The sequence below is a fragment of the Eptatretus burgeri genome, chromosome 6, assembly GCF_056783735.1.
Source record: "Eptatretus burgeri isolate ZD-2024b chromosome 6, Ebu_testis_v1, whole genome shotgun sequence".
NCBI lineage: Eukaryota > Metazoa > Chordata > Myxini > Myxiniformes > Myxinidae > Eptatretus > Eptatretus burgeri.
The window spans coordinates 44,990,663-45,016,441 of NC_140966.1; the positions used below are offsets into that span (position 1 = coordinate 44,990,663).

Genomic DNA, 25,779 nt, shown 5'->3' on the forward strand with positions numbered 1-25,779 from the left:
CCCAAGACCACCAAAGAACCCAAGACTCTGAAGACCCAAAAGATCCCAAAGACCCCTAAGACCCCAAGACCCCTAAATAACCCAAGACTCTCAAGACCCCAAAGACCCCCAAGACCCAGAAGATTCCAAAGACCCAGAAGATCCCAAAGACCCTTGAGACCCCTTCAACCTTAACACCATTTTCACCCCTTACACCCTTCAGACAGATGAGACAGCTAAGACCCTTGACCACTTAGACCACTTGGACCTTCTTATATCACAAATGAAATTTAAAATAAATATAAAATGACCAATATTACAAATACATTTGTAGAGAAGAAATGTTTGTATTAAGATTGATGTAAATCATGCCAACACGGCAAATTTGTGACATCAATGTCTGCAATAATGTGTGGAGAGGCGAGCGTAGCGAGCCGAACCACACCAGTATCATAATAATATGAGTTCCCTTGCAAGGAACTTTAATGAAGGAGGACACCATTAGGCCCATCAAAGTATGTGCTATTATTACCAACTTATGGTTGTTTCGCCATACTCTATCCTTTTTAATGCTGAGCAAGGAAGCAGCATGTACCATTTTTTTTTAAGTATTTGGTATGACTCAGCCAGGATTCAAACCACCGACCTACCAGACTCAGAGTGGACACTAAACCTTACGCCACCAAGGCTGTTTAAGATTTCGTGGAAAGGAAAAAGCTGCAGCTAATTGACACCACGTCTCTTGATTGAGAGGCTACAAGCTCCGTCAAAAGGATACAATTATGATTGAGAGGCTGCAGCTAAATGACAAGAGGATGAGAGGTTGACAGAGGGGCAGAAGGGAAGTCAGAGAAAACATACCAATGCATTACTGCAGTATGAGAAGGGTTGTGCCAGGCCACTTAGAGGAAATGAGCCTTGTATTGGGTATGTGAGAAACTATTAAGTGGAAATGAGCATCAGTCTTAAAGGACTTTAGGAAAGAGAAAGAGACAACATACATGGTGTGTCGGTTCTACAGACCAGAGAAATGTCGGGTGAAAGAGTTTAGAGGAGCATCATTCTTGGACTGTGGAGCTGTAATTAGGTGTGGGTTTCTGGACAGATTTATGTAGCATGCGGGGTGTGAGAGTGGGTAGAGAGAATAGAATAGCAAGACTACAAGAGAAGAGATATTAGCCACTAAGATGCCTGTGGTGAGCAAGTAGCAGACCCTGGTATTCAGAGTTCCTGCCGAGCTGCCAATAACTCTAAGAGCCTTTCATTCAACTGCCACCAGGGGAGAAAGATGGGAAACAGCTCCACCAGCTAAGAGTTGGAAGCCATACTCCACAGCACTTTGGATGAAGGCCTTGTACACCATAACGAGCTGTGTACAGCTCATAATGGACTTGGCACTGTGGAGAATACCAAGACATAACCCACCCTCCCTGGCCAGCTTAGAGATTTGGTCTGCACAAGACAGTTTATGGCTGATCGTGAGGCCCAGGGGCTCCAGATACAGCACTTCCCCCAGATGTTGATAACAGAAGGAGACTGGGTTGGAGACACAAACTTAAGTGACAAACAAAAGGGCGAAGTGCATATTATAGGGACAAAACGATTATGTGCTCCATCTTAGTTATGTGCAGGAATGTGTTGGGGGGGGGGGAGGTGGCGTGGGTGGAGGGTGGAAAAAAAACAAGAAGTGGAATATATTTCAAATGGAGAAGATGACGAAAGGTTGGAGGGGATTTCTGAGGAAGAGTAAAGAGAAGTTAGGGCAGCAGCACCTAATGGAAATATTGAAGAGGGAGGGGGGAGGAGTGGGTGGTATCAAAAATTACGCCATTTTTATCTGTGTGATTTCTAAATGAAATTTAAGAAAAAAGTGAGTGAAAGTTCTTGGAGTACCAAACTACAATCTCCATCAAATATGAAAGAAACAGAACACCTGAACAGGTGAAAAAAACCCCAACAATGAAATTGATGTCAAGAAAAAGTACAATGACATTGATCGTTATGAGATCAATATTAGAGACTGGTTAAGAGTTTGAAGAATTGTTATTTGACTTTATGACTGGAGATTCACTTCATATTTGTTATTTTTCCTATCATTTATGAAAAGCACCGCAAATCACTCAAGTCCTGAATGGTTCCAATCACCGGTGATGGCACATGCAGTGTTATTGCGCACTCCATGCTTCCCTGGTATACCATATAGGTTCCTTGAGTACTTTAATAGGCCACAATGGTTTAATGACCTACTGTTACAAATCATGCCCAACTGATGGTGAAAAATAAATTCAAGATGATGATAATGTGAGTTCTCTTTCAAGGAACTTCGATACAGGAGGCCATTAGGCCCGTCACAGCCTGTGCTATTATAATTACCAAATTATATAATAGGGGTTGTTTTGTCGATACAATATCCTTTTCACCTGCGACGCGTGGCAGGTCTGCAAGAACTTCTTCTTCCTCTTCAGGTTGTTGTCGTTGTTGGTCGATTTCTGAAATGTGCACTCATTGGTCAGGCAGCTGCTGGACCACACCCACATCGGTCGCTTGACTCCTAGTCCGGCAGATATGTGAAAAAAATGTGCCTTTAGTGATACAAGCATGAAATTTGGCACACTGCCAGGGCAGTATCTTACAAAGATTTTTGAATATAGGGACATTCCAGATTCTTCCCAGTGCCAAAATGGCGGCCATTTTACAAAATAGCCGATTTTGGGTTGTACAAGGAGGATACATGTGGATACAACTATATTTAAGAAGCATACCAGTGGTTTTATTTAACTTAATATAGATTCTAGCAAATAAGAAATAGCAAATAAAGGTGATAAAGCGTGAATAAACCATTTATTTGGTCATTTTTTGGTGCATTTTTGCACTTTTGGACGGTTTTCTACAACAAACTCTTCAAAAAACGGTTATCAAGCACCATGGAATGACTGTTGTTCATTTAACACTCTTGAACTCAGAGGAAGTGCTTCTGTTTGATCCTAACATCAACTTACAGAGTCAAAATTATACAGTGGAACCTCTAGATCCAGGTAACAGAGTCTACTATGATGCATGGATACATGTGTACATGTTACATAATTATCATCTGTGATCTCTCTTGTCCCAGTTCTACTCTCTTGTACACTCCCCACCACAGTGACATAGAGCTGTGCACTGGAGTGCAGCCTTGACACACTTGCACTGTCCTCTGCATCCCTTTTTGCAGCCACACCTTAGTAGTTGCCGACATGCCTCAGTTGCCTCTGGGAGGGTTGTCCAGTATATGTCCCAGCCATTATCGGTGTGAACCCACCCCCAGTCACTGGGCGATGGGAGCTCTGGTGTGGACACCATCATCTGGCCCCAACAGTAGCCGGCTTGGTAGGTAGCTCTCTTGATGTGCTGTTTCAGGGCTTCACGAGTTGGTGGGAGAGCATCTATTGATCTGCCATTCTGGGTGAACAGATGCTTGCGACACTCATTGACATGTTTCTGGCTACTGGTGCGATCATAGAGCACAACAACAAAACGCTCCAGTGCATCCATGTGGTCATCTACGGCTGAAGGAGTTGGCGTGGCAGCCAAGGCACAGAATGCTGCAGTGACATCAGTGACCTCATCACAGGCTTTCCAGGTTTCCCATACTTTTTTCTTCCCCCTGCCTCCGAAGCTTGAAACGGTGTCGCATCCAGTGAGGGCATGGAAGAATGGCAAACCTCGACATTTGTTAGGTCCCAGTGCCACAGACATCTCGTGAGCTGCCAAGAACCTGAAGTTCTTTCCTGTGCCAAAAGCAACCCAGAGCTCATCAATGTCCAGACATCCAGCTGCTGTCACCACAAGGACCACGACATCAGTGTCTACTGTACGGATCGACACTTTGCTGTATCCCTGCCTCACAGCGTCTTCAGCATGGAGTAGCATTCTTGTGTCAGCCTTTTCATTGCTACAAGGGGCAAGACCAGCAACATCTCGGGCCTGCGTACAAACCACATCTTTGTGGTGGGTGCTGATGACTTGTTTGTCTGTGTCTGTTGTTGCTACTCTGGTGGCTAGGAAGTCAAACAACCCCATCTTGTTCTCATCTGTGCGAAGAAAGGTCTGCCAGTTTCCAGGAATGGAACTTGATGGCTCGACTCATCTCCTGATGCCTTTGCCTCGCTTCTTCCTAGTGTCTGCCTTCAAACTGTCTATGAGGTATTCATCCCAGACAATATCCATCCTGCTCGTATGCTGCAGCTGAGATGTGATGTATGGCAAGAATACTTCTGATGCATACTCGTTGAAGGTCTTTGCTGTGCCAGGTGGCAGCATACTGATGATCACTGCACCATCAAAGATGATGACTTCAACTGCTGGACTAGCAGCAGCAGCAGCATTCTCCTGTGGAGGGACCAGATCTTCTAAGCAACCAACCAGATCAGACTTTGTTCCAAGTCTCATCTTGCCCATGTGTGACAGTGCAGGGGGACATGCTTGGTTCTCATGTGCGAAGAACTCATCAAGATCTCCATCACGTATCTGGGACGCAATGAACAACCTGGAGAACAGGGAGCAGTCATTCTTCAGAGATGAAACCTGCAGCTGTGCTCTTGACTTCTCTCTGACTGGAGGTCGGCTGAAGAGAGGGAGGTTGTTTCTCTTGATTGGGTCGGTGATGGGCTTTGTCTGGTTGATAAGTCTCTCATGGACATAGGAGTCATGCGGTTCTTGTCCCAGCTTCTCGATCTGGCGTACAGTATTGATAACTGCTGGGTCTGTCAGGTCTCTGCTGTCTAGCACCAGGAGATCCTTGCTGTCATCACAAAATGGGTTGCCCATCTCCCCCATGACTTGAGTGAGTGAACGCACATCTCTAGCAAAGGCTACCTGTGTGTGCTTGGTCTGCTCGTGGTGTTTGCGAACAGCCTTCTTGGTCTCTGATGTGACCTGGAACTCAGCGATCACTCTGGCCATCTCTGGACCAGACACCATCCAGCGGCGTAATGCAGCGGGATTCTCTGTCAGGCCTACAGCTCCTCTGTCACCCTTAACTAATGCGTTAATCTGCTCGTGGGCTTGGTCGATGGCCATTGCAGAAAACGCATGAGTGGTCTTCTTTACTGTGAAGTTGCCGGCAAGAAACTGCGTGTATACACTTGCATGTTTGGTCGCCAGTGTCACCATGTCACGCAGGTGAACTGGTATCCACCTGACGTAGTTGGTATGACCCAAGGCAAAGAACCAGGAGACAATCTTGCTCAGGGCATCAATGTATAGCAGGAAGTTCCCTTCACGGACCGATCTGACGTCGATTAGGACAGTGAGTTCCAACTGTAGAATGATCCACCAGAAGTGGAACTGCGGACTGGCTTGCACACGTTCAGCACACCAGTCTTCTAGATCCTGTCCCTCATCTGCTCCTTGGCTGAAGGCTTTATGTAGGAGAAGATAGAGGCTACTGGCTGTGACCTGGTGAGCTCGCCGAGTGCGTGTAACATGGGCAGCCTTCAGGAAGGAATCAGCACTACCAGTTGTAGCAACTCCTGCCTGCACCAGAGCTCCTGTCCACCCACTGCTATCCAGAAGATCACCCAGAGTTTTCAGTGCAGCCATCTCAATGTGGAGTCCACCAAATAGGATGACGAAGTGATCTTCTCCATGTGTTTCTGGCCATCTCCACTGGATCTGTTTGGCGAGTGCGTACAGTGGCTGATCGACTGTGAGGACTGGGATCTGACCAGGGTTCAGAATCTCAACTGCTGTCTTGATGACGTCCATGGAGTGACGAATCATAGCCACGGACTTGGCCTGGTCGTAGAAGAGAGGCAGCAATGAGGTGAGGATCACGCTACACTCTGGTTCCTCTGGAATGGACTGCTTGCTGGCATGATATGCAGCCCATGACACAGTCTCGTCTCCCTGTAGTGGTGTGTCTGATGCTACACTAACTGCCATCTGCTCTAGCCACCTGTCAAAATGACAAGAACTCATCAACACAATTAACAAGAGACAGGACCTCAGCACCACACACAGTTAACAAGAAATTGAGGCACATATATGAATACAGAATATGTACAACTTTCAGATGATATATTTTCTGTGGCGTACCTGTATTCCACCTGCATTGCTTGAGGGATGAGTTGGCAGTCACTTCTGTTGGGACCAGCCAACTTGGGCATCGGTGGTTCACGTTTACCGAGAACCACAGGAGGTACAGTGGTGTATGACTCTGGCAGGTGTGCAGTGGTTGCTGTTGTAGTAACATCATCTGAGACTACTACCCGCAGCCGTTGAACTCCACGCACTTCACTATTCGGGTGCTGGAACAGCGAGATGCCAGTGCCGTGGAATGAGTCTTGAGCACTAGTTGAGCTGGGATTGTGGTCGATGTTATCCACTGCGCCAGTCGTGAACAGACCACTCTTCAGTTCAGGTGGGAAAACTGCACCCTCCTGCTGGAAGAAGTGGCAGATACTGTTCCCCAAGTCCGTGGAGATGCTCAGCACCCTATCATAGGAGACAGAGAGACCCAAGTGGAACAGAGTGTCAACCAGGTCTCATTTGCGAGTCTTTGTGTGCATCAGCATTCCCAGGTACTGGGTAACACCCCGGTAACAGGCACGGGGGTCTCCCGATTGTGGCCGTGCTTGGTAGACTCATTACTCGTACTCTGTCGGCGGCGTGCGTAGCTGTTGAACATGAGGAGCTGTGAGATTGTAAGAGTGGGTGTTGATACAGATGAGTGGCTTGACTGCTCTTGGATCGTGGGACCATTCAGGATCATAGCAACTAGTGCCACGAGAGAATTTGGCACGGAATATTCTTGGCAGAGGGCGTCAAATGAACCACTAAAGGCTGTCTTCATCTTCAACATGTCTCTTCGGACTATGTTCGCGGCTCTAGCAAGATGAACACCATCACTATCAGCATCGTGTTCACAGGCCTTGTGAAGGGCTGATCCGATGTCCTCGTTGAAAGCTAGCAGAACATCTCAGCCAGGCTTGTGCTCCTCCATGTCCGGAAAATATGTCATTATCCGGTGCTTGAGTTTGGTCGAGTGAACACGTCCAGTCAAGACTGTTCCAAGCTGTTTCAGCCGGTTGTTGTACAGACTTGTTAGGTCTGCCAGCTTGAACACTGGTGCCACAAGAGCGTCCATGCGGGCATCATCGATGTAGGACACCAGTTCTCCGAGAGCTATGCCATGATTGATATCATCCTGGTCATCCAAGGTTCTCTTTGTGTCCCTTGCTTTGTTATAGAGGGAAACCAGACACTTCACATGGTACAGGGCATCTTGCGCCATCATATCTCCAGCACTCAGTTTAGCATAAGTGGCTTGTCTTCTGGTTTCAGAGCACATTTCCTGACTTGTCTGTCCAGGTCAAAGGTAGAAGCTTTGCGCAAAGACTCGTTACCTGCTGGCTTGTCACAAGAGAAACACGTTTCGAGCAGTGACTCTGTGCGGTCCACACTCTGACGGGTATACTTTCGTGTCACGCCTTCAGTATCCCCACTGGTTGTTTTCCTCTTCTCTGCCCGAATCAATTGAGTTTTGTTTTATTGTAGTCTGCACGAATCATGCCACTTAGCCCTGTGGTGCTGGAAGGTGGACTCAATACCCTCACCATCATCCAAGCGGGACATGTCAAGAGATTTTGGCAAGCAGTTGATCTCACTGAACCTGAGGAGGTTGTCTGCCAGAGTCTGGTATCCAGACCCTCCTGTGCTTCGCTTGGAGTCAGCTGGACAATGAAGAGGCTCAGTGGTGTCCATCTGATACAGCACACATAGGTTCCAGTCTGTCTGGTTCATTGATGTAACAGATGTACTTGGCCCTCGCTGCTGGGGGTCTAATAGTTTGAAATGCTTGGCCATTGTCTTGAACCACCACCAATCAGTCACTGTAAAATTGGGAAGAACCACCACCAAGCAGGGGATTAGTCTTTGGGTACACTACAGTGGAGTTATCACCTGAAAACAGAATAGCAGAGTTAAAATGTTTTCAAATACGAACCCCAGCCCAGAGGAGATGCATATATACACAATGGAGATCTTGGGTGATTGTCACTCGATGTCCCCAATAGGCCACCATACATTATTTCTTTGCGCTGGACAGGACCATGTTAAACCCAAATCAATATGAACACACCATTGTAGTTGGAACATTTCTATTATGCAATCATGAAAATTAATACAGTGAGTACATCAATATCGATTTCGCAAATTTATGCATTCAATCGCGACATTGCCAGCTACCAGTATGTAATTAATAATGGAAATATTCTTGGAGTCTAAGTTCCTTTCACTAAATTTGATTTTTGATCTATTTATATTTCCAGAAACAATATTCAGGTAACATTCACATGCATGATCATATTGCAGAGCTCTTGTTCCAGCCATGCATTGTTGCGATGGTGAACTGTTATCTGTGTCCCTCATAGACCACCGTAGATGCATTTTCTAGTCAAATATGAAGTAGATAATGAAGCATGTGCATACTAGTTGATAATAATCATATTATACTCACTACATTGTGTTTTGCACCAAGCACATATGACTTTGCTGACCTTGTAGGCAGAATTTGTTATTCGTGGCAGCCATTTTGTAAAATGGCCACCATTTTGACCCTAGGGGTAATCTGGAATGTCCCTATATCCAAAATGTTTCCGAAGGGTATGCTATAACTGTGTACAAAATTTCAGGCTTGTATCATCAAAGGCACAAAACTACCAGAATATTTCACATATCTGCCGGACTATCCACCCACCGTGGCACCCAAATTAAATGATACGGCCACCATCTTGGATTTCTTGTGGACCAAACACATTAGGATTGTAGGCATCTGCTGACTACACTGCCCAGGTTTTTTTTTTTCTGTGTGTGTGTGTGTGTGTGTGTGTGTGTGTGTGTGTGTGTGTGTGTGTGTGTGTGTGTGTGTGTGTGTGTGTGTGTGTGTGTGTGTGTGTGTGTGTGTGTGTGTGTTGCAGGTTGTGACTACAGTGTGATCATTTCTCACTTGTTAAATGCTGAGCGTCAAGCAAGGAATCAGCACATTCCATTTTTAAAGTCTTTGTTATGTCTCAGCCAGAGTTTGAACCCTATATTCCCAGACTCAAAACGGATGCTCGAACCATTCGGCCACCATGGATGGTTAATAACTTTTACATTTTTACAGCACCAAAATTGTGTGACTGATATAAAGTGTTACTGACAGTTTCAGGAGTCATACGTGGGCAGAGCCGCAGCCTCTGAATCATTATTTTTGAGTGCCTTGCCCTTGGTCATCGTATATGCAAGTACTTATCTGAGAGATTGCAAACAGAATACATTGTGAGTTTGTGAGAACCATTTTATATAGGTAGTAATAGAGGTTTGAAAGAAAATGAAGAGAATGAAGAATGATGAGGAGGAAAGGGTAAGGTCTGGGGTTAGGCCTAATTGGGAGATGAAAAGAACAAGTGGAAGGTAGGTTAGGATAAGAGGGAAGGCAAGAATAATGGACTGGAAGAGGGAGTTGAAAATGCCATTATCTACATATATAATATACTGTACCTCTAATCACAATCCTCCTCACACTTACACCAATTGTATCAAATATTTATAACAGAATGGATCAATATCCCTGGAGACCTTCTAACATCCTGGGGAATGTAATGCACTGCCTTTTCAAGCTGATGATTGGAACAAATGTCTGCTTAACCTGCTATTACAGAGTTTCCAAAGAAGCATAGAGACAGTGTGTGGATTAATTATATCATCCTGTCTAATGAGGGCTGTCAGAGTAATTTATACATGTATTACATTTAGGACAATGATATAAGGAAGTAAAAGACGAACAAATGCAGCATATATGGGATTTCAACACAGGGTTGCAGCAAGATTAAGGGTTTAAATCCCATCCCCATGTCATGTCCTGAACTCTGCCATAATGTCAATTCCACCTAAGCAATTTAAAGGCAAGGAAAACGCTGCATGGTTTATCATTGCTTGCTCAGCTGCATGAGCAGCCATGAAAATCAAACTCACACCGGCAGGGACAAAGTAACAGGGATTTGCCCGCTCAGCCACTAAACTGCTTAAGTGCTCAGATAGAAAAACTAAACAGGCCATCCTAACGAAATTTTCCAATAATGCCATGTTTTCCATCAATATCGGCATTATATTTGTGTGTGCCTGTTTTTATTTCTACTTATAGGTGTTGCAGCAAGCATTATGCGAGGCCCAGCAGATGCAGTGGTTATTGCAAGGACCATTGTCGAGTTGCCTTGTGAAGCCCATGGAGCACCGAGGCCGAGTGTGGCATGGGAGAGAGGTGAGTCCGAGAGCACTTGGAAATAAGTTCGGTACCCTGGAAATGAGCAGTGTGAAATATGAAGCAAAATAATTATGGTGTAATACTTTGATAAGGCCTGAGCTTTAGCTGTTCGTTAAAGACTGAGTGGTCTAATCCGACTGCAATGTGTGTTTTGTCATTTTCAGTTTATTTTAACAGCCGATACTTTTTCGTTCTTCTATTCTTGGGGAAATGCAGTTTTCTGTAATGTATCAGGCCATGGTTTGTTGGAACCAATATTTCATTAGAAACGAATGAGTGCTGACAATGCAAAGGCAATACTTGTCAGATCTCCTTCAACGTTTCTTGGGAAGTGCAGCCAATACATAAGCACGCTCAGGTATTGGCTGCACATGGTGCTAAAACAATGCATTATCCTCCACAACATCTGGCTCAAAACCTCTTGCAGTATACATGATTACTTGTATTATCAGTTACTGAAATATCTTATGTATCTCAAGGTCAGTTCGAGTATGTGCCACAATCGCTGTGCATTTTACGGACCACGCCTTCGCCCCCCCCCCCTCCTCCAGCATCACAAGCACTGCTCAGCCTCTGTCCCAATGTCACAAGCACTTCCCATTAACCAGGCCACACCACATCTTGGGACCTCAAATGCAGTTACTTTCTGTCTGATGGACACAGTGACGTATTGCTTATAACTCAGTTTTTGCTCACCAGAATTTGCGAGGCATTGCAATAACTGCAACAAGCAAAATGATATCCCATGTTTGCTTCCATGCAACATATACAGTATAACAAAAAACGTCATTGCATATGACATCAGCACACAGCGACTTCCCCCCCCCCCCCCAATACCTCGCACGGAAGCAAACATGGCAGTAAAATATCGTGCTTTATATAAAGCCCAACATTTTCAGATTTCAACACGGATACCTATATAATTGAGATGGTGGGCTCCGGTCATCAAATTTTGTATCAGATGTGAAAAAAACTTTTAATTAAGACGTCACAATGATAGGCAAGTGAAGAAAGAAGGAGTCGCATGACCTCACAAATGTGCTTCTTCTTCTTCTCCTCTACCCTTTAATAAGGGTTGAGGTCCGATGGGGATGGCACCATGCTTCTGCCCTGCCTTGACCACGATACTCCTCCACCCTTGGCTGTCCTCAGCCAACTCTCTCCACTCCAAAAAAACCCTCCCTTACAGATATCACTCCTCACAATCCTTCCATTTCAACTGCGGTCTACCTTTTTCCTCCGACCTTGCTCCCTCAACCTATCCACTTTCTTTGCCATTCCCTCTTCCCCCATCTGCACCAAGTTTCCTACCCATCGCAGCCGGCATTTCACCAATCTCCCCGTTAAACTCATCTGCACACCAATCTCCTCCCTCAGTTCAACCATCCTCCTCCTTTCCACCATCTTTGCTCCCATAATCCTCCTGACCCAGTTGTTTTCACAAACCTGCAGTTTCTGTTGTTGTCTCTTTCAGTGCCACTATCTCCGGTCCATAAAGGTAGGCTGGTGTTACACATAACATCAGAACCTTCCCTTTCAATTTTCTTGATATCTTTGTCTGCCATTACTCCTTCCACACTCATCCATGCTTTGGCACCCACCTAAATCCTCCTCTGCACCTTTTCCTCAGACTTACCATCCCTGGCCACTGGTTCTAGATACTCAAACCTATTTCCCTGCTGATCTCCTTCCCCTCTAACCTGATATTCATTTATTTTCTCTGCTGCCAAACCCACATCACCTCAGTCTTCTCCATACTCATCTCAGCCGATGCTTCCGAAATACCTCCTCCCACACCCCCAGTAATTCCTACATCTCCTGCCCACTCTCCACCACAACAGCCATATCGTCCGCACACAATATCTTCCCCCATACTACCCCTCAAACTCACCTTCCTGTTTCTCAGCTCCATCACCATGATAAACATGAGTGGGCTGAGAGAGCTTCTTGCCTTAAACTGATGTTCACGCTGAACTCCTCAGACATCTGAGGACCGACAAAAACTCTTCGCTTCGTTCCATTCCACATCCCTTCCACAAACCTAACTTCTGCTTCCGACATTCCCATTCATCTCAGTGTCGCCATAACCATTTTCTCAGGACATTATCGTCGGCCTTCTCCAGCTCCACAAATCCCAATGGCATCTTACCTTGCATCTCCAATCTCTTCTCTACCAGCTTTCTCAGCATGACCATCCCATCCATCACCCCTGTGCCCTTTCTAACTGCCTGCTGCTATTCTCCGATCTCCATATCCACCCTCTTCCTTATCATCCCATCCAGAATCCTCTCCAGCACCTTCATTACATGACATAAGAACGTAATGCCCTTGTACTTCCCCAAATCTTGAAAGTTTTCCTTCTTCCATATCGGCACAATTAACCCTTCCTCCACTCCTCATACATATGTTCAACAGCCTTTTCATCTTACTGACTTCGACTCCTTCCATTGCAATTATCAACTCTGTCTACAACTCATTAATGCCTGGTGCTCTTCTCTTATTCATCCTCTTCAATGCCGTCCACTCTTCCTCCTCTATGATGTCCACCAACTCCATTTTCCCCTCCACATAACACTGTAGCTCCAGCTCACCGTTGCTTCCTTCCTGGTTCGACAGCTCTTTGAAATACCCTCCCGCCACCATCAGTCACCACGCCACCATCCCTTCATGTCCTTGCCATCCTCATCCCTGTCATGAGCCAATTTATATATCGTCTGACTCCCACCATCCTCTTCCAACTTGTTATACACCTCCTCTTCCGTATTATTCCTCGCCTTATCCACAACTCTTCTTGCTGATTTCTTCTTCTACCCATAGTGGTATAGCAACCCTGCATCCGGCTGCCTCTGTCTGTCCTTGATCTTCTCTATCCTCTTCAAAACCTCCTTCTTTTCACCAACTGCCTTCACTACCTCCTTACTCCACCATATCTAGTTTCTGTCCCTTGACAACGCACCCTTTCCTGACATCCTTCCACACAAAACTACTGCAATTCCCCTAAACACCTCTTCATACTTATTCCACTCCTCCAAACCTTCTGCTTCATCGCTAAGTTGCTTATACCTAACAGCCCTCAACCTCTCCTTGTCCTCAACGCTGATGTTCCCCCTACATGTCCCTCACTTAATAATTTTCCGACCCCTGTTCTTAACCTCCATCCTTTTGTCCATCCATACCACAAACACCACAGGCTTGTGCTCGGTACTAACATGCTCTCCCACCACTGCCCTACAACCCTTAACCCTCCACAACTATTGCTTCCTTACCACCACCAAATCCAGTTCTGTTCTTTGATGTCCACTCCTATAGGTGATCTTGTGGCTTTCCCACTTTTTAAAGAATAAACCAGCCATGGCCATCCCATTCCTCACCAACAGCTCCATCAGCTATTGACCTTCTGTATTCCCCATTCCCAAACAAAATTCCCCAAAACGTTCCTCTTCACACAGCTCCACTACTCTCACATGTGCGTTAACATCTCTTGAAATGCACAGCATCACGTCCAGCTCAACCATTCCCATGATCTTCTTTCGTGTGTCCCTGAATTCTTGCTTCTCTGCCCCAGTCCTTCCCGTTTATGGCCCATTTACGAATGTAACACATCATTTTCCTCTGCATCACCACCCATGGAATAACTCTCAGTCTCTCCCATCTTTCCAGTCTGACCACCTGCTTGCTGATCTCTTCCAATGCTATTATTCCCACAGCATTACTCCTTCCATCCCCACCCACGTGCAACAGCTTGTATCCTCTTACGAACCTCCTCGCCTTGTCTCCTTTCCATTTGGTTTCCTGCGCACACAATAATTCCATCCTCCTTCTCTGCATCATCTCCACCACCAAAACTCCTCTCCCCCACATTGATCCCACATTCAAGCAACCTAGCCAAACCTCGCTTCTGAACCACAGCCCACTTGTCAGAGCTCATACCATCTTGATCAGTTTGGGACACTCTGGTCATCAATCAGGAGTGCTGCCTGGGCTGACCTGCTGGACCCACTGCCCTAGCCTGTTATCATAATCCTGTGTGCACACACACACACACACACACACACACACACACACACACACACACACACACACACACACACACACACACACACACACACCTCTCTCTCTCTCTACACTCACTCCCCACCTCCTCCGCTGCCCACCTCTTGGCTCTCCCTCAACAGTTGACTCCTCACCCCTACCCACGAGGCACTCATCCATACCCCCACCCCATTCACTCCCTCTTCTCTTCTCTTCCTCCCTCCACTCACTCCCTTTCCTCTTCCTCCCCCACCCCTCCCCTTCCTTACATCTCCCTCTTCCTGCTCTCATTGACACATTTAATCTGTGCTTATTCAACTTTCAACAAGTAAATACTTTTCACAAAAGTCAATCAATTCTCTCACAAAACTCCCAAAATCACAGTTCAAAAGTCACTCCGTTTGATCTACACTGCAAGCCGAATCAAGCCCATGAGCACGAATGCCAGCAACAGCATGACCCATTGATCCTCTCCACCGCACTGTGAGCCAAAACAAGCCCACAAGCACAAATAGCGGCTGCAGCACGACCCACTGATCCGCTCCACCGCACCACAGGCCGAATAAAGCTCACAAGCACAAATAGCAGCAGCAGCAGCAGCATGACCTGCTGATCTTCTCCACCACACTGTAGACCGAATCCAGCCCCCAAGCACAAATAGCAGCAGCAGCAGCAGCAGCATGACCCGCTGATCCTCTCCACCGTAACATGGGCTGAATTAAGCCCACAAGCACAAATAGCAGCAGCAGCAGCAGCAGCATGATCCTCTGATCCTCTCCACCACACTGTGGACCGAATCAAGCCCACATGCACAAATATCAGCTGAGGCCGACCTCGCTGATGAGAAGGCCAATTTCCTCAATTCTGTGTTTGCTTCAAAATCTTGTCTCCAAACTGTCTCTCTGTACCGACCCATCCTAGTCATACCCAACTGCTCCTGCACTCTGTTTCTTTTGCGCCTGAGAAGGTGTGGAAGTTTCTCTCAACTCTCGACTGATTCAGCAACTGAACCGATTGGCATCAGCTCACGAGTCTTAAAACCTGCTCTGCTGCTCTTGCACTTCCTCTCTCTCTGCGCTCTTCACTTTATCATTTTTCCCGAGGTCATTTTCCATCTGCTTGGAAGTCAGCCAACATCACCACATTACATAAAAAGTTGCAAAAATGGAGCCCGTTAACTATTCCTTTTCTGCAATGACCTTATCGCAGATCATCAATTTGGGTTCAGGCCAGGTCACTCGATCCTGGATATGCTGCTTCTGCTCTCCCAGTAATGGATGTAGATCCTCAATGCCAAACATGAAATCAGAGCAATCTCCCTAGACATATCATGTTCTTTCGATACAGTCCGGCACCCTGCTCTGCTCACCAAACTCTCTTCCTATGGTATCCAAGGACATCTCCACTCATGGCTTGCAGACTTCCTCTCCTGTCACAGCCAACATGTGGCCCTAAATGGAGTTCTCTTCAAGATGTCTTCAAGACAGCTATCCACCACCTCTCAAGCCATCCTCCATCTAAAACCATGATCTTTTCTCCACCCGTTAAACCACTCCCCAACCCCTGCCCAAAATTTTACTTCTGTATCCATCTTGTCCACCCCTTGCATTCTCCCCTACCCCTCATTGCTACCCGCATTCTTTGTTTGTCTGTCTCCATATATTTTTCTCCCTCAGCCCTGCTGCTGACATTTCCACATTCTCCTCCTGCTGTTCCTTTTGTGATGCTGTGTCCTGATCCACTCTGTGTTCTAGCTCTTTCATGAGCTTTGACTATATACAAAAAAACAACAACAACACAGTTGTCCTTTTCAGGATACATCGGCAAAGCTTCGTTTTCTGATGTCTTTGAAGAGTGCTGTTTTTAGCTCACCTGGGCTTTAGTCCGGTGAGCTTATGAGATCGAGTATTCTCCGTCGGTGAGTGAGTGAGTGAGTGAGTCAGTCGTCAGTCAACCCATAAACACTTCAGTCGTCATCGCTTGAACCAAACACGCGATTTTAATGAAACTTGGCCACAAGCTTCATCTCTGATGCCAAATGCAGGTATATCGACCTCATCAAAATTTGCACTCATTGAAGTGTTTTTGGACCCCCAAAATAGGTATTTGCTCTCTTTTCTGAAACTAAACACACAATTCCGAAAATACTTGACCACAACCTTCATCACCCGTGATGAACCAAAGTTTGTTCACGGCATTAAAAAAAAAAAAATCAGGGTCTAAGGGCGTTTGTGCGGGGGTTTAAGTGACTGTTGCTCCTGATTCAGGTGACCTTCAGGATGTGCGGTCCTATTTTTATTTGAAGAACAATGCATCGTTTATATGCACTACCAAATCTGTCATGAGCACTGAATGAAAACAAGGCACAAGATTTAGGAAATGTGTGTACGCCCTGACATTGACATCACGGTTTAACATTGGCCCTCATCAGCCTGTCCATGCCTTGATTTATTTTTCTGGCTGTTATAACTAGCTCTGGCCTACCTTGGCCTGGCTGGACCTGGGGAAATTACTGAAGGAAAGATATTTCACCACAGTATAACTTTGCCAAAACATGATATGAAGAAGGCCATGTTTTTATTATCATGATGCAGATGGTGTGGTACTGGTGAGTGGATCCATGCAGACCCCTCGTTACATCTTGCTGGAGACGGGAGGACTTCGTATTGACCCAGCACTTAGGTCGGACTCTGGAACCTTTACCTGCATCGTAGCAAACTCACAAGGTCAAGACCAAGCTACTGCCACGCTCACTGTCTGGGGTGAGAAATCAACTGAATTGTTAGAATCAATTAATTAACCACAATAATAATAATTATGGAACAGTTTCTTTCATGATACATGACAATTTTAGCCTCGGTAAACGAAATTACAGAAGAAGTAGCATGTTTGCTCCTAAAGCTGTACAGGGTGGTCCAGATGTCCTGTGACCCCCAATTTACTGTAATTTTCTGAAAGTTAATATTTTTGTATATCGTTGGGTGTGTCATGTAATGTAAGCAACATAAAAATGGCATATATATATATATATATATATATATATATATATATATATATATATATACATATACTTTATTAAATATAATTATTGTAAATATTATTAACAATGTCCTTGTCCAGAATTTTATGCACCATTGTCACGTCCACTTGTGCAAATGAATGAGAAAAGGGAGAAAAAAATTATGGGTCACAAGACATATGGACCACCCTGTTGAGTCGATGCTGGTTCGATTTCTGACAGAATTGCATCCAAAATTACCATAAACTGTCGTCCTCGTGTTTTGCAGACTTGGCATTACATCATACAGTACCCCTAATTTTAAAGATGTTCGTGGGCCCTTCTGTCCGACATGAGTATCGAGAGCATCATCACAATAATATATTGATTACACTTCTCTTGATTCTTTGTTTTGTTTGTTTACCTTTGTATCATCTGCAAAAAAACAATAGTGAAGAGGGAAGTAAAGCAAAATATTGAAAAAGGTGAACAAAACTCACAATATTTACCTCTGCCACCGAAGGTGAAGGAGGTTATGTTTTCACCCCTCTCTGTCTGTTTGTTTGGTTGTCTGTGTGTAGGATATCTTTAAAAGGTTGTTGACAGATCCGGATGAAATTTTGTGGACAGGTTTGGTGTGTGACAAGGACGAACTGATTCGATTTTGGTGAAGATCTGGATCCGGATCCGACTACTAGAATTTTTTTTTTAATGATTCTTCAACATTGAGAGATCGGGCCAAAAACGATATATAGCATGATATCTCAAAAAGTTGAAGACGGATTCGGACGAAACTTGGTGGACACGATGGGTGTGTAACAAGGAAGAAATTATTCAATTTTGGTGAAGATCCAAATCCGGATCTGGATACGAGAGTTATTTAATTTTTTAAGTGATTGTTCACCATTGAGAGATAAGGTCAAAAACGATATAGTACTGTATAGCATCATATTTCAAAAATGTAATGGGCCCGATATGTTCTCGTAGATCAGTAGGCATTACGTGGCAGAGGTATGCACATTACCGAGTGCCCTTCTAGTTTTTTTTTTCCTGTTTGTCTTGAAAGTGAAACACCCATAAAATGTTGTCTACTTCTACACATGCAATACATGGCAGGTTTGGATCCACCATTGTGGTATGGAGGCCCAAAGACCACCCCCCCCCTCCACACACACACACACACACACCCTTTCCGCATTTTTTTCCAGCATGTTTCATGAATACCGTACCATGGTGTCTAGAAAAATAAAGTATCAATGCAGCCAATTATTACATTTACAGAATTGCCCAAAGCCAAAAGGTTTGAAAAAAGAGAACTTCATGCAAATACATAGTATTCTGGTAACAAAACAATCATGCCAGATAATTTTCTCTTGCTGTCTTTCTTTCCTTTTCAACTTTGTCCCTAATATGCAGTTTAACATTCTATATCCTGATAATAAAAAAATGATGTCAAAAAGAAGCCATCTCGGGTGGACAGATTGTCCTCCCCCTTTTTTTTTGCAATAATTCTACATGGTAGAGAAAGCTAGCATGTGCAACACTGTATCGAGATACCCAGAGGTGTTTATGAAATCCTATTATATTATGCTCGGCCATCAGTCACTAAAACCGCAATTGCGTGCGGTTGATATAAAATGCACGAAAAAAATTCAACAACCAACCATTAACTTTAAAGCACAGAAGCACTCCGACATCAAACCTTTCAGATGCTGAGAAGGATACCGAAGGATTGCTCAAAAGTAGTGTTCACACCTTTGAGCTTTCTCATCTGGGCACTATTCTCAGTCCAACTGTAAAGTGTCACCCTGGTGCTTTACAGGAATGGCAATGCATCACCAAGTGCACGGTCCATTTGATGGGGTGTTAAGCCAGGTGTCCTGTTTGCTTGTTTGCTTGCCTGGTATATGTTAAAGATCCCACGGGGGGGGGGGGGGGGCGGGGGGGTGTTTTGCAAGAACAGGCCAGCAAGTGCACGGTCCATTTGATGTGATGTTAAACCGGGTGTTCAGTTTGCTAGCATTCCCTGGTGGATGTTAAAGATCTCATGGGGATGTTTTGCAGGAGTAGGCCATTCATGAGGTTCTCGGTGGACCCAGCATACAAACGAGGATGAAAAACTCAGATAATTGGCCCTGACTGGCAGACTGCCAAGTGAAGGGCCTTGAAAATCAAAGGGAGAGCGACCACATTCTTGGATTTCTTTCTCAATTCCACTTAGGCTTCATAACTTCTCCTTCACTATAATAAGGAACTGATTCCCAATTAGAATGACACAATCGTTTCGCGAACTTGCATAAATGCAAAAGACCACTTGTACATGTAAACTTTCTTTCATCGACCTTTGTGTTTATCCCTTTGAACCCAAGTGGCCGTTTTACCCGCCACTATTCAAACCTCTATATACTTGAGCAGCCTAATTTTTCTCCATGGATCCCAGAGTGGGGGAGCTGAAAGTCCAAGGAGCTCAAGGTTTAAAGGGTTAAGGGTATGATTTATAGCACTTTGTTATTCTTCCACAAATTTTGTAATATTCTGCTTCATAATTTTCAAGCTACAATGTCCACCATGAGGCTTTTCTAATTATCACTCAAATGAAATTGTTATGCTTAACGACTTTGCCTCCATTGTGGTGCCATGTAGTCGAAGATCATGGTAAATAATCATGCTACAAGACCAGATACTGAACATTTGACTAGCTAAGGTAATATATTTGTGTTCCTCATCAAGTTGGCTTCTGAAACGTACAAACAACAAGGAGGTTTTCATCAAGGATTCTCCTGTACTTTGGACCATCCATTATCCCTTCTATCCCAACAAACTTGCCATTCTCTAGTGATAAAAAGCAGCCCCTATAACATGATGCTGCCACCGCCTTGCTTGACAGTAGGGATGGTGTTGCCTGGATGATATGCAGTGTTAGGGTTGCGCCAGACATAACACTTTGAATTTAGACCAAAAAGTTTGATTTTTGTCTTGCCTGACCAAAAAACGTTTCTCCACAATCCTGCAGTATCATTAAGATGCTTTTTGCAAACTACCAATGAGCTTTTTGATGATATTTTCAGTAATAACTTCTTTCTATTCAACCTGTCCATGGAGGACAGCTTTGTGAAGGGAACGGGATATTTTTGTTTGGTGAACATTGACCCCCATCTCAGACACATAACCTTGTAGATCTTTCAAAGTCATTGGTGGTTTTATCGTGACATCTCGAACCAGTTTCCTGCTAGCCCAGCTGCTGAATTTGGATGGATGACCTGATCTGGGTAGAGTCTCGGTAGTATGATACGTCTTCCACTTCTTAATGATGGATTTCACCGTACTCAAAGGGATAAGGGACTTTGAAATCTTCTTATAACCCTCTCCTGAACGGTGCTTCTCCACCGCTTTATGTCTGACTTCTTTGGAAAGCTCTGTGGTCTTCATGTTTGCCTTGTTGGTCGACCAAGTGAGTTGCACCTTAAAACTCCTTAGATAAGTGGGGGAGCTGAATTTTTCAGTTAAACCACTGATTACATACAGGTGAAACTTATTACGGTATTTTCCGGTGTATAAACCACGGCCGTGTATGAACCGCACCCGTTTTTCACCCTCAAAATAAATTAATATAGTGATCATTTTATTTTCTGATCTCGATCCAAATACGTTTGTACATTAACTTTGTATGGAACAAGGTGACCGTGGTATCAACATGCCTACTCCCATCTCTGCTTAATTTTGTCGAACAGCCACATTCTCATTTTCAAGAAGTTGAAAAGAGGAGAGGAGACCAAGACGTTTTTGTTTTTCTTTCTTATTTTTCAATATTATAAAGAGGATTTTTTTTTTGTTCCTATAAAAAGGAAGAAAAGGGATTCATACCGGTATCATACATGTTTCTTGTGGATTTGTGGCCCTGAAAAGTGCCGTTTGGGTTTGATGAAGCTTTTCAGCTAAACTTGATGAAATCCTCTTCAATGCTTTCATTGTCAAAGACTGCACGTAAATCCTTGTCCGAATCAGGGTAGAGTAAGTCCCCGGCGCTGTCCACGTCACTCTCACCGTCATTTGCAACCTCCTCCCAAATATGTCATCTGTTAAGCTGTTCTGGAGAAGTTTTGTTTTTTTACGTTTTAAATGAAATTTCGCCACCAGACCATGTGACTAACGACGTCATAAATTTAATTATTTACTTACATATGGTCGTAGATCAGATATCTCAATTTTCAAGTTTTCCCGAAACGGATTTTGATTCAACCAATTATGGCTGAAAGGCCACCTCACCGATGATGGCCTTCATTACCCTATATATAACATGGGGAGTTTATGGCAAAGGCCAAGTTCAATTTTATTTTTTCATTGAGTGGTTTTTGGAGATGAAGATGTCCAAATTTTTCCTATAATCCAATATGGCTGCCTTATCATGTGACCTATAATTTCAAAGTTGTCAATAAAATATTATCCATGGAGAGTCCCTCCGATGTTTAAAGTTTCCCTCAATCAGACAATCGGTTCCAGAGAAAAAAAAAATTATAAACGAAAATATATAGACGTCAACAGACACACACAGAGACAGACAGACGGGGGCATTGCAACCCCCTCCGGGGCGAGACTAATTAGTCTTTCATAATGTAGAAGTGCGTGTTCCAAATTTATTCTGTGTTGAATGGTATATGGGATTTTTGGTGCTGTTTTCTGCAAATTTGACTTTAGGTATTGAAGTTTATTTAGCCTCATCCATTACCTTCCATGAGAACCCATCCCCCACCCACTCTCCCCCACTCCCTCACTGATTGTTTTTTTTTTTTTCCCAGCACCTGCACCTTTCATTTCCTGGATCAATGTCCAATGCATTACATTATGTTATGTATTACCTATTGCCACTATAATATCGTATTCTCCTTCACCTGTTCCTTACTGGGAACAAGTTTACTGTCTCAGCCAAGTTTGCATTGGTTGTCAGGTGTTGACAAAGATCACAGTTTGGAAAGCCCTTGTTGTGCAAGTAAGACACGGGAAGTCAAAACATCCCAGTGTATACGTGTATTTTGGTACATTTTTGTCAGCAGCTGTTCAGATGAAGGGGGTACAAGATCTAACGTGTTGGCAGGAAATGTTGGTCACACTAGCTCTGTAGCTCATTGATAGACTCAAAAGAATGAGGAAAGTTTACCAAAATGACAAGGATAACTATATATATATATATATATATATATATATATATATATATATATATATATATATATATATATATATATATATATATATATATATATATATCGAGGACAAGTAATGACATGGAAATACAGAAATACAGAAAATGGAAATATTATATAGTAGCATAGTTCTCATCCTTCTTTCATTTCTGACAGAAAGAACAAGGATATCAATTCCTCCCATTGATCAGAGTGTCATTAAAGATGCCACTGCGACCTTCCTTTGTGGGGTGATCCATGACCCCAGTGTGACTGTAAGGTGAGGCTATTCTGTTTATGATTGTTCACTAACAACAGAGCCTCATTTGATTATTGCAATTGCAAATACATTGTCTGGCCTGCGTATCTTTTAGGTTTAGCTGGGAGAAGGATGGAAAACGGCTGGAGTTTGCTACTGGGTCCAGACGATCACTCACAAGTGAAAACGCATTGGTTATCTCTCAGGCCTGGTCTGGAGATCGTGGGATTTACACCTGTCATGTGGCATCAGCAGGGGGTAACGCCTCCCACAATGCCCGTTTGGACGTCTGGTAAGCACTGAGTTTACTGTCAGATGCGGTCATTACCGAAGGGTTGAGAGGAAAAAAAATAATGAAACATCTCCCTCAGTCACTAGCAGAAACCACGACTGAAAAGGGAAATTGTGCTGTGATGACCTGGTTTTGCAAAGGTTTACAGCACTATCAATCCTCAACAACACTGTTTCAAAAGAAAACTTTTAATGAGTTAGGCAAATTATATGCACAAGCAATGAAAATCATGCAAGAAGCCTGTTTTACAAACTGCAATGCACTATAATATCATTCACAGTCAAATAGAAAGGCTTTGCTCATGAATGGAGATAAAATATGGAGAATGTTACAGGTAAAGTTGGAGGTGGAGATGGAGATGGAAATGAAGGTGAGGATGAAGGTAGAGATGAAGATAGTCATGGAGGTTTTAAAATAATTCAGACCAAAAAGTTAGACATGGAGGTCGAGATAGATTGGTGGTGGAGATAGAGATAGAGGTAGAGATGGAGGTAGAAGTAGAGTCGAAGTTCATGGAGGAGCTACAATGCAGAATGCATCAAGAGGTAAAAGAACAGTTAAAAAATGTGGGTGAGGGGAAGGACACACTGACAACAGGGTTGAGGGACAAAATATGAAAACTGGGAGAAACAAGGGAGGTAGGTCTGAATGATAAGCAAGGTTGGGTTGGGGGGGGTGGGAGGGTGACACATGGGGTGAACAAGATGGATACAGCTGCTATGGTGGTGGAGTAGAGAGATGGAGATTGATGTGCAGATGGAGATGGGTGGGCAGATGGAGATGGAGACAGGTGTGCATATGGAGATGGAGATAAGTGTGCAGATGGAGATGGAGACTGATGTGCAGATGAAGATGGAGGCAAATGTGCAGATGGAGATGGAGATGGAGATGGAGACGGGTGTGCAGATGGAGATGGAGATTGATGTGCAGATGGAGATGGAGACAGGTGTGCATATGGAGATGGAGATAAGTGTGCAGATGGAGATGGAGACGGATGTGCAGATGGAGATGGAGATGGAGACGGGTGTGCAGATGGAGATGGAGATGGGTGTGCAGATGGAGATGGAGATGGGTGTGCAGATGGAGATGGAGACTGGTGTGCAGATAGAGATGGAGACAGGTGTGCATATGGAGATGGAGGTGGAGATAAGTGTGCAGATGGAGATGGAGACGGATGTGCAGATGGAGATGGAGACGAGTGTGCAGATGGAGATGGAGACGAGTGTGCAGATGGAGATGGAGATGAGTGTGCAGATGGAGATGGAGATGAGTTTGCAGATGGAGATGGAGATGGATGTGCAGATGGAGATGGAGATAAGCATGCAGATGGAGATGGAGATAAGCGTGCAGAGGGAGATGGAGACGGGTGTGCAGATGGAGATGGAGATGGAGATGCAGACGGGTGTGCAGATGGAGATGGAGATGGATGTGCAGATGGAGATGGATGTGCAGATGGAGATGGAGATGGATGTGCAGATGGAGATGGATGTGCAGATGGAGATGGAGATGGGTGTGCATATGGAGATGGAGATCAGTGTGCAAATGGAGATGGAGATGAGTGTGCAGATGGAGATGGAGATTGATGTGCAGATGGAGATGGGTGTGCAGATGGAGATGGAGACGGGTGTGCAGATGGAGATGGAGATAGGTGTGGAGATGGAGACGGGTGTGCAGATGGAGATGGAGACGGGTGTGCAGATGGAGATGGAGACGGGTGTGCAGATGGAGATGGAGACGCGTGTGCAGATGGAGATGGAGACGGGTGTGCAGATGGAGATGGAGATGGAGATTGATGTGCAGATGGAGATGGGTGTGCAGATGGAGACGGAGATGGAGATTGATATGCAGATGGAGATGGAGATGGGTGTGCAGATGGAGATGGAAATATGCGTGCAGATTGAGATGGAGATGGATGTGCATATGGAGATGGGTGTGCAGATGGAGATGGAGACGGGTGTGCAGATGGAGATGGAGATATGCGTGCAGATTGAGATGGCGATGGATGTGCAGATGGAGATGGAGACGGATGTGCAGATGGAGATAGAGACGGGTGTGCAGATGGAGACAGGTGTGGAAATGAAGACGGGTGTCCGTTTGGAGACGGATGTGCGTATGGAAACGAATGTGTATATGGAGATGGATGTGCGTATGGAGACGGATGTGCATATGAAGACAGATGTGCATATGAAGACAGATGTGCGTATGGAGACGGATGTGTGTATGGAGACAGATGTGCGTATGGAGATGGATGTGCGTATCGAGACAGATATACAGATTAAGGTGGAGGTAGACGTGGAGGTATGAATGGTTGTGGAGGTATGCGTGCAGGTGGAGGTGGAGCTATACTTGGAGGTGGAAGTGGAGGTGTGTGTGGAAGTTGAGATGGAGATGGTTATAGAAATGGTGGTATGGTTGGACATTCAGGTAAAGTTGGAAACTAAGGTAGGGGTGGGATTGATGTTGGTTTTGAGCCTAGTATAGACCTTGGAATCATGGTTGCAATTGATGTGGAGCTATGAAATCCAGTGCATGATAAGTAATCTGCTGGTCCTAGGAAAGCTTTGTTCAAACTAGAATGACACTCTGTAGAGCACATACCTCAGCCAGGCTGAACAGTTTACGTTTTGTATTCCACTGTTAGGCTGGATCTGCACCCTGACCATTAGCAAAATCTAATTGACTTGTTCTTGTCACCTACCCAACTTATCCACCAAGTTTTGTCATAATCTGTCCATAACTTTTTGAGATATTGTGCTG

General features: G+C 44.5%; 2 protein-coding genes across 3 annotated transcripts in view; one reads left to right on the top strand and one right to left on the bottom strand.

Moving 5' to 3' along the window:
* The window catches only part of LOC147024664 (protein sidekick-2-like), a 656,949-nt gene that overhangs the window by 401,831 nt on the left and 229,339 nt on the right, over positions 1–25,779 (top strand). For both annotated transcript variants that reach the window (XM_085884787.1, XM_085884788.1), the window contains exons 10-13: positions 10,145–10,261; positions 16,891–17,058; positions 22,649–22,751; positions 22,846–23,022. In XM_085884787.1, the coding sequence (XP_085740913.1) occupies positions 10,145–10,261; positions 16,891–17,058; positions 22,649–22,751; positions 22,846–23,022 (565 nt within the window). The remainder of the gene's footprint in view (positions 1–10,144; positions 10,262–16,890; positions 17,059–22,648; positions 22,752–22,845; positions 23,023–25,779) is intronic.
* On the bottom strand, positions 1,241–6,086 carry LOC147024666 (uncharacterized). Its single transcript, XM_085886927.1, has 5 exons — positions 6,055–6,086; positions 4,281–5,914; positions 2,400–2,530; positions 2,125–2,245; positions 1,241–1,515 (listed from the first exon to the last, which is right to left on the bottom strand). Exons 1-5 carry the CDS (start codon positions 6,069–6,071, stop codon positions 1,241–1,243), a joined length of 2,178 nt encoding a protein of 725 aa, XP_085743053.1. The 5' UTR covers positions 6,072–6,086.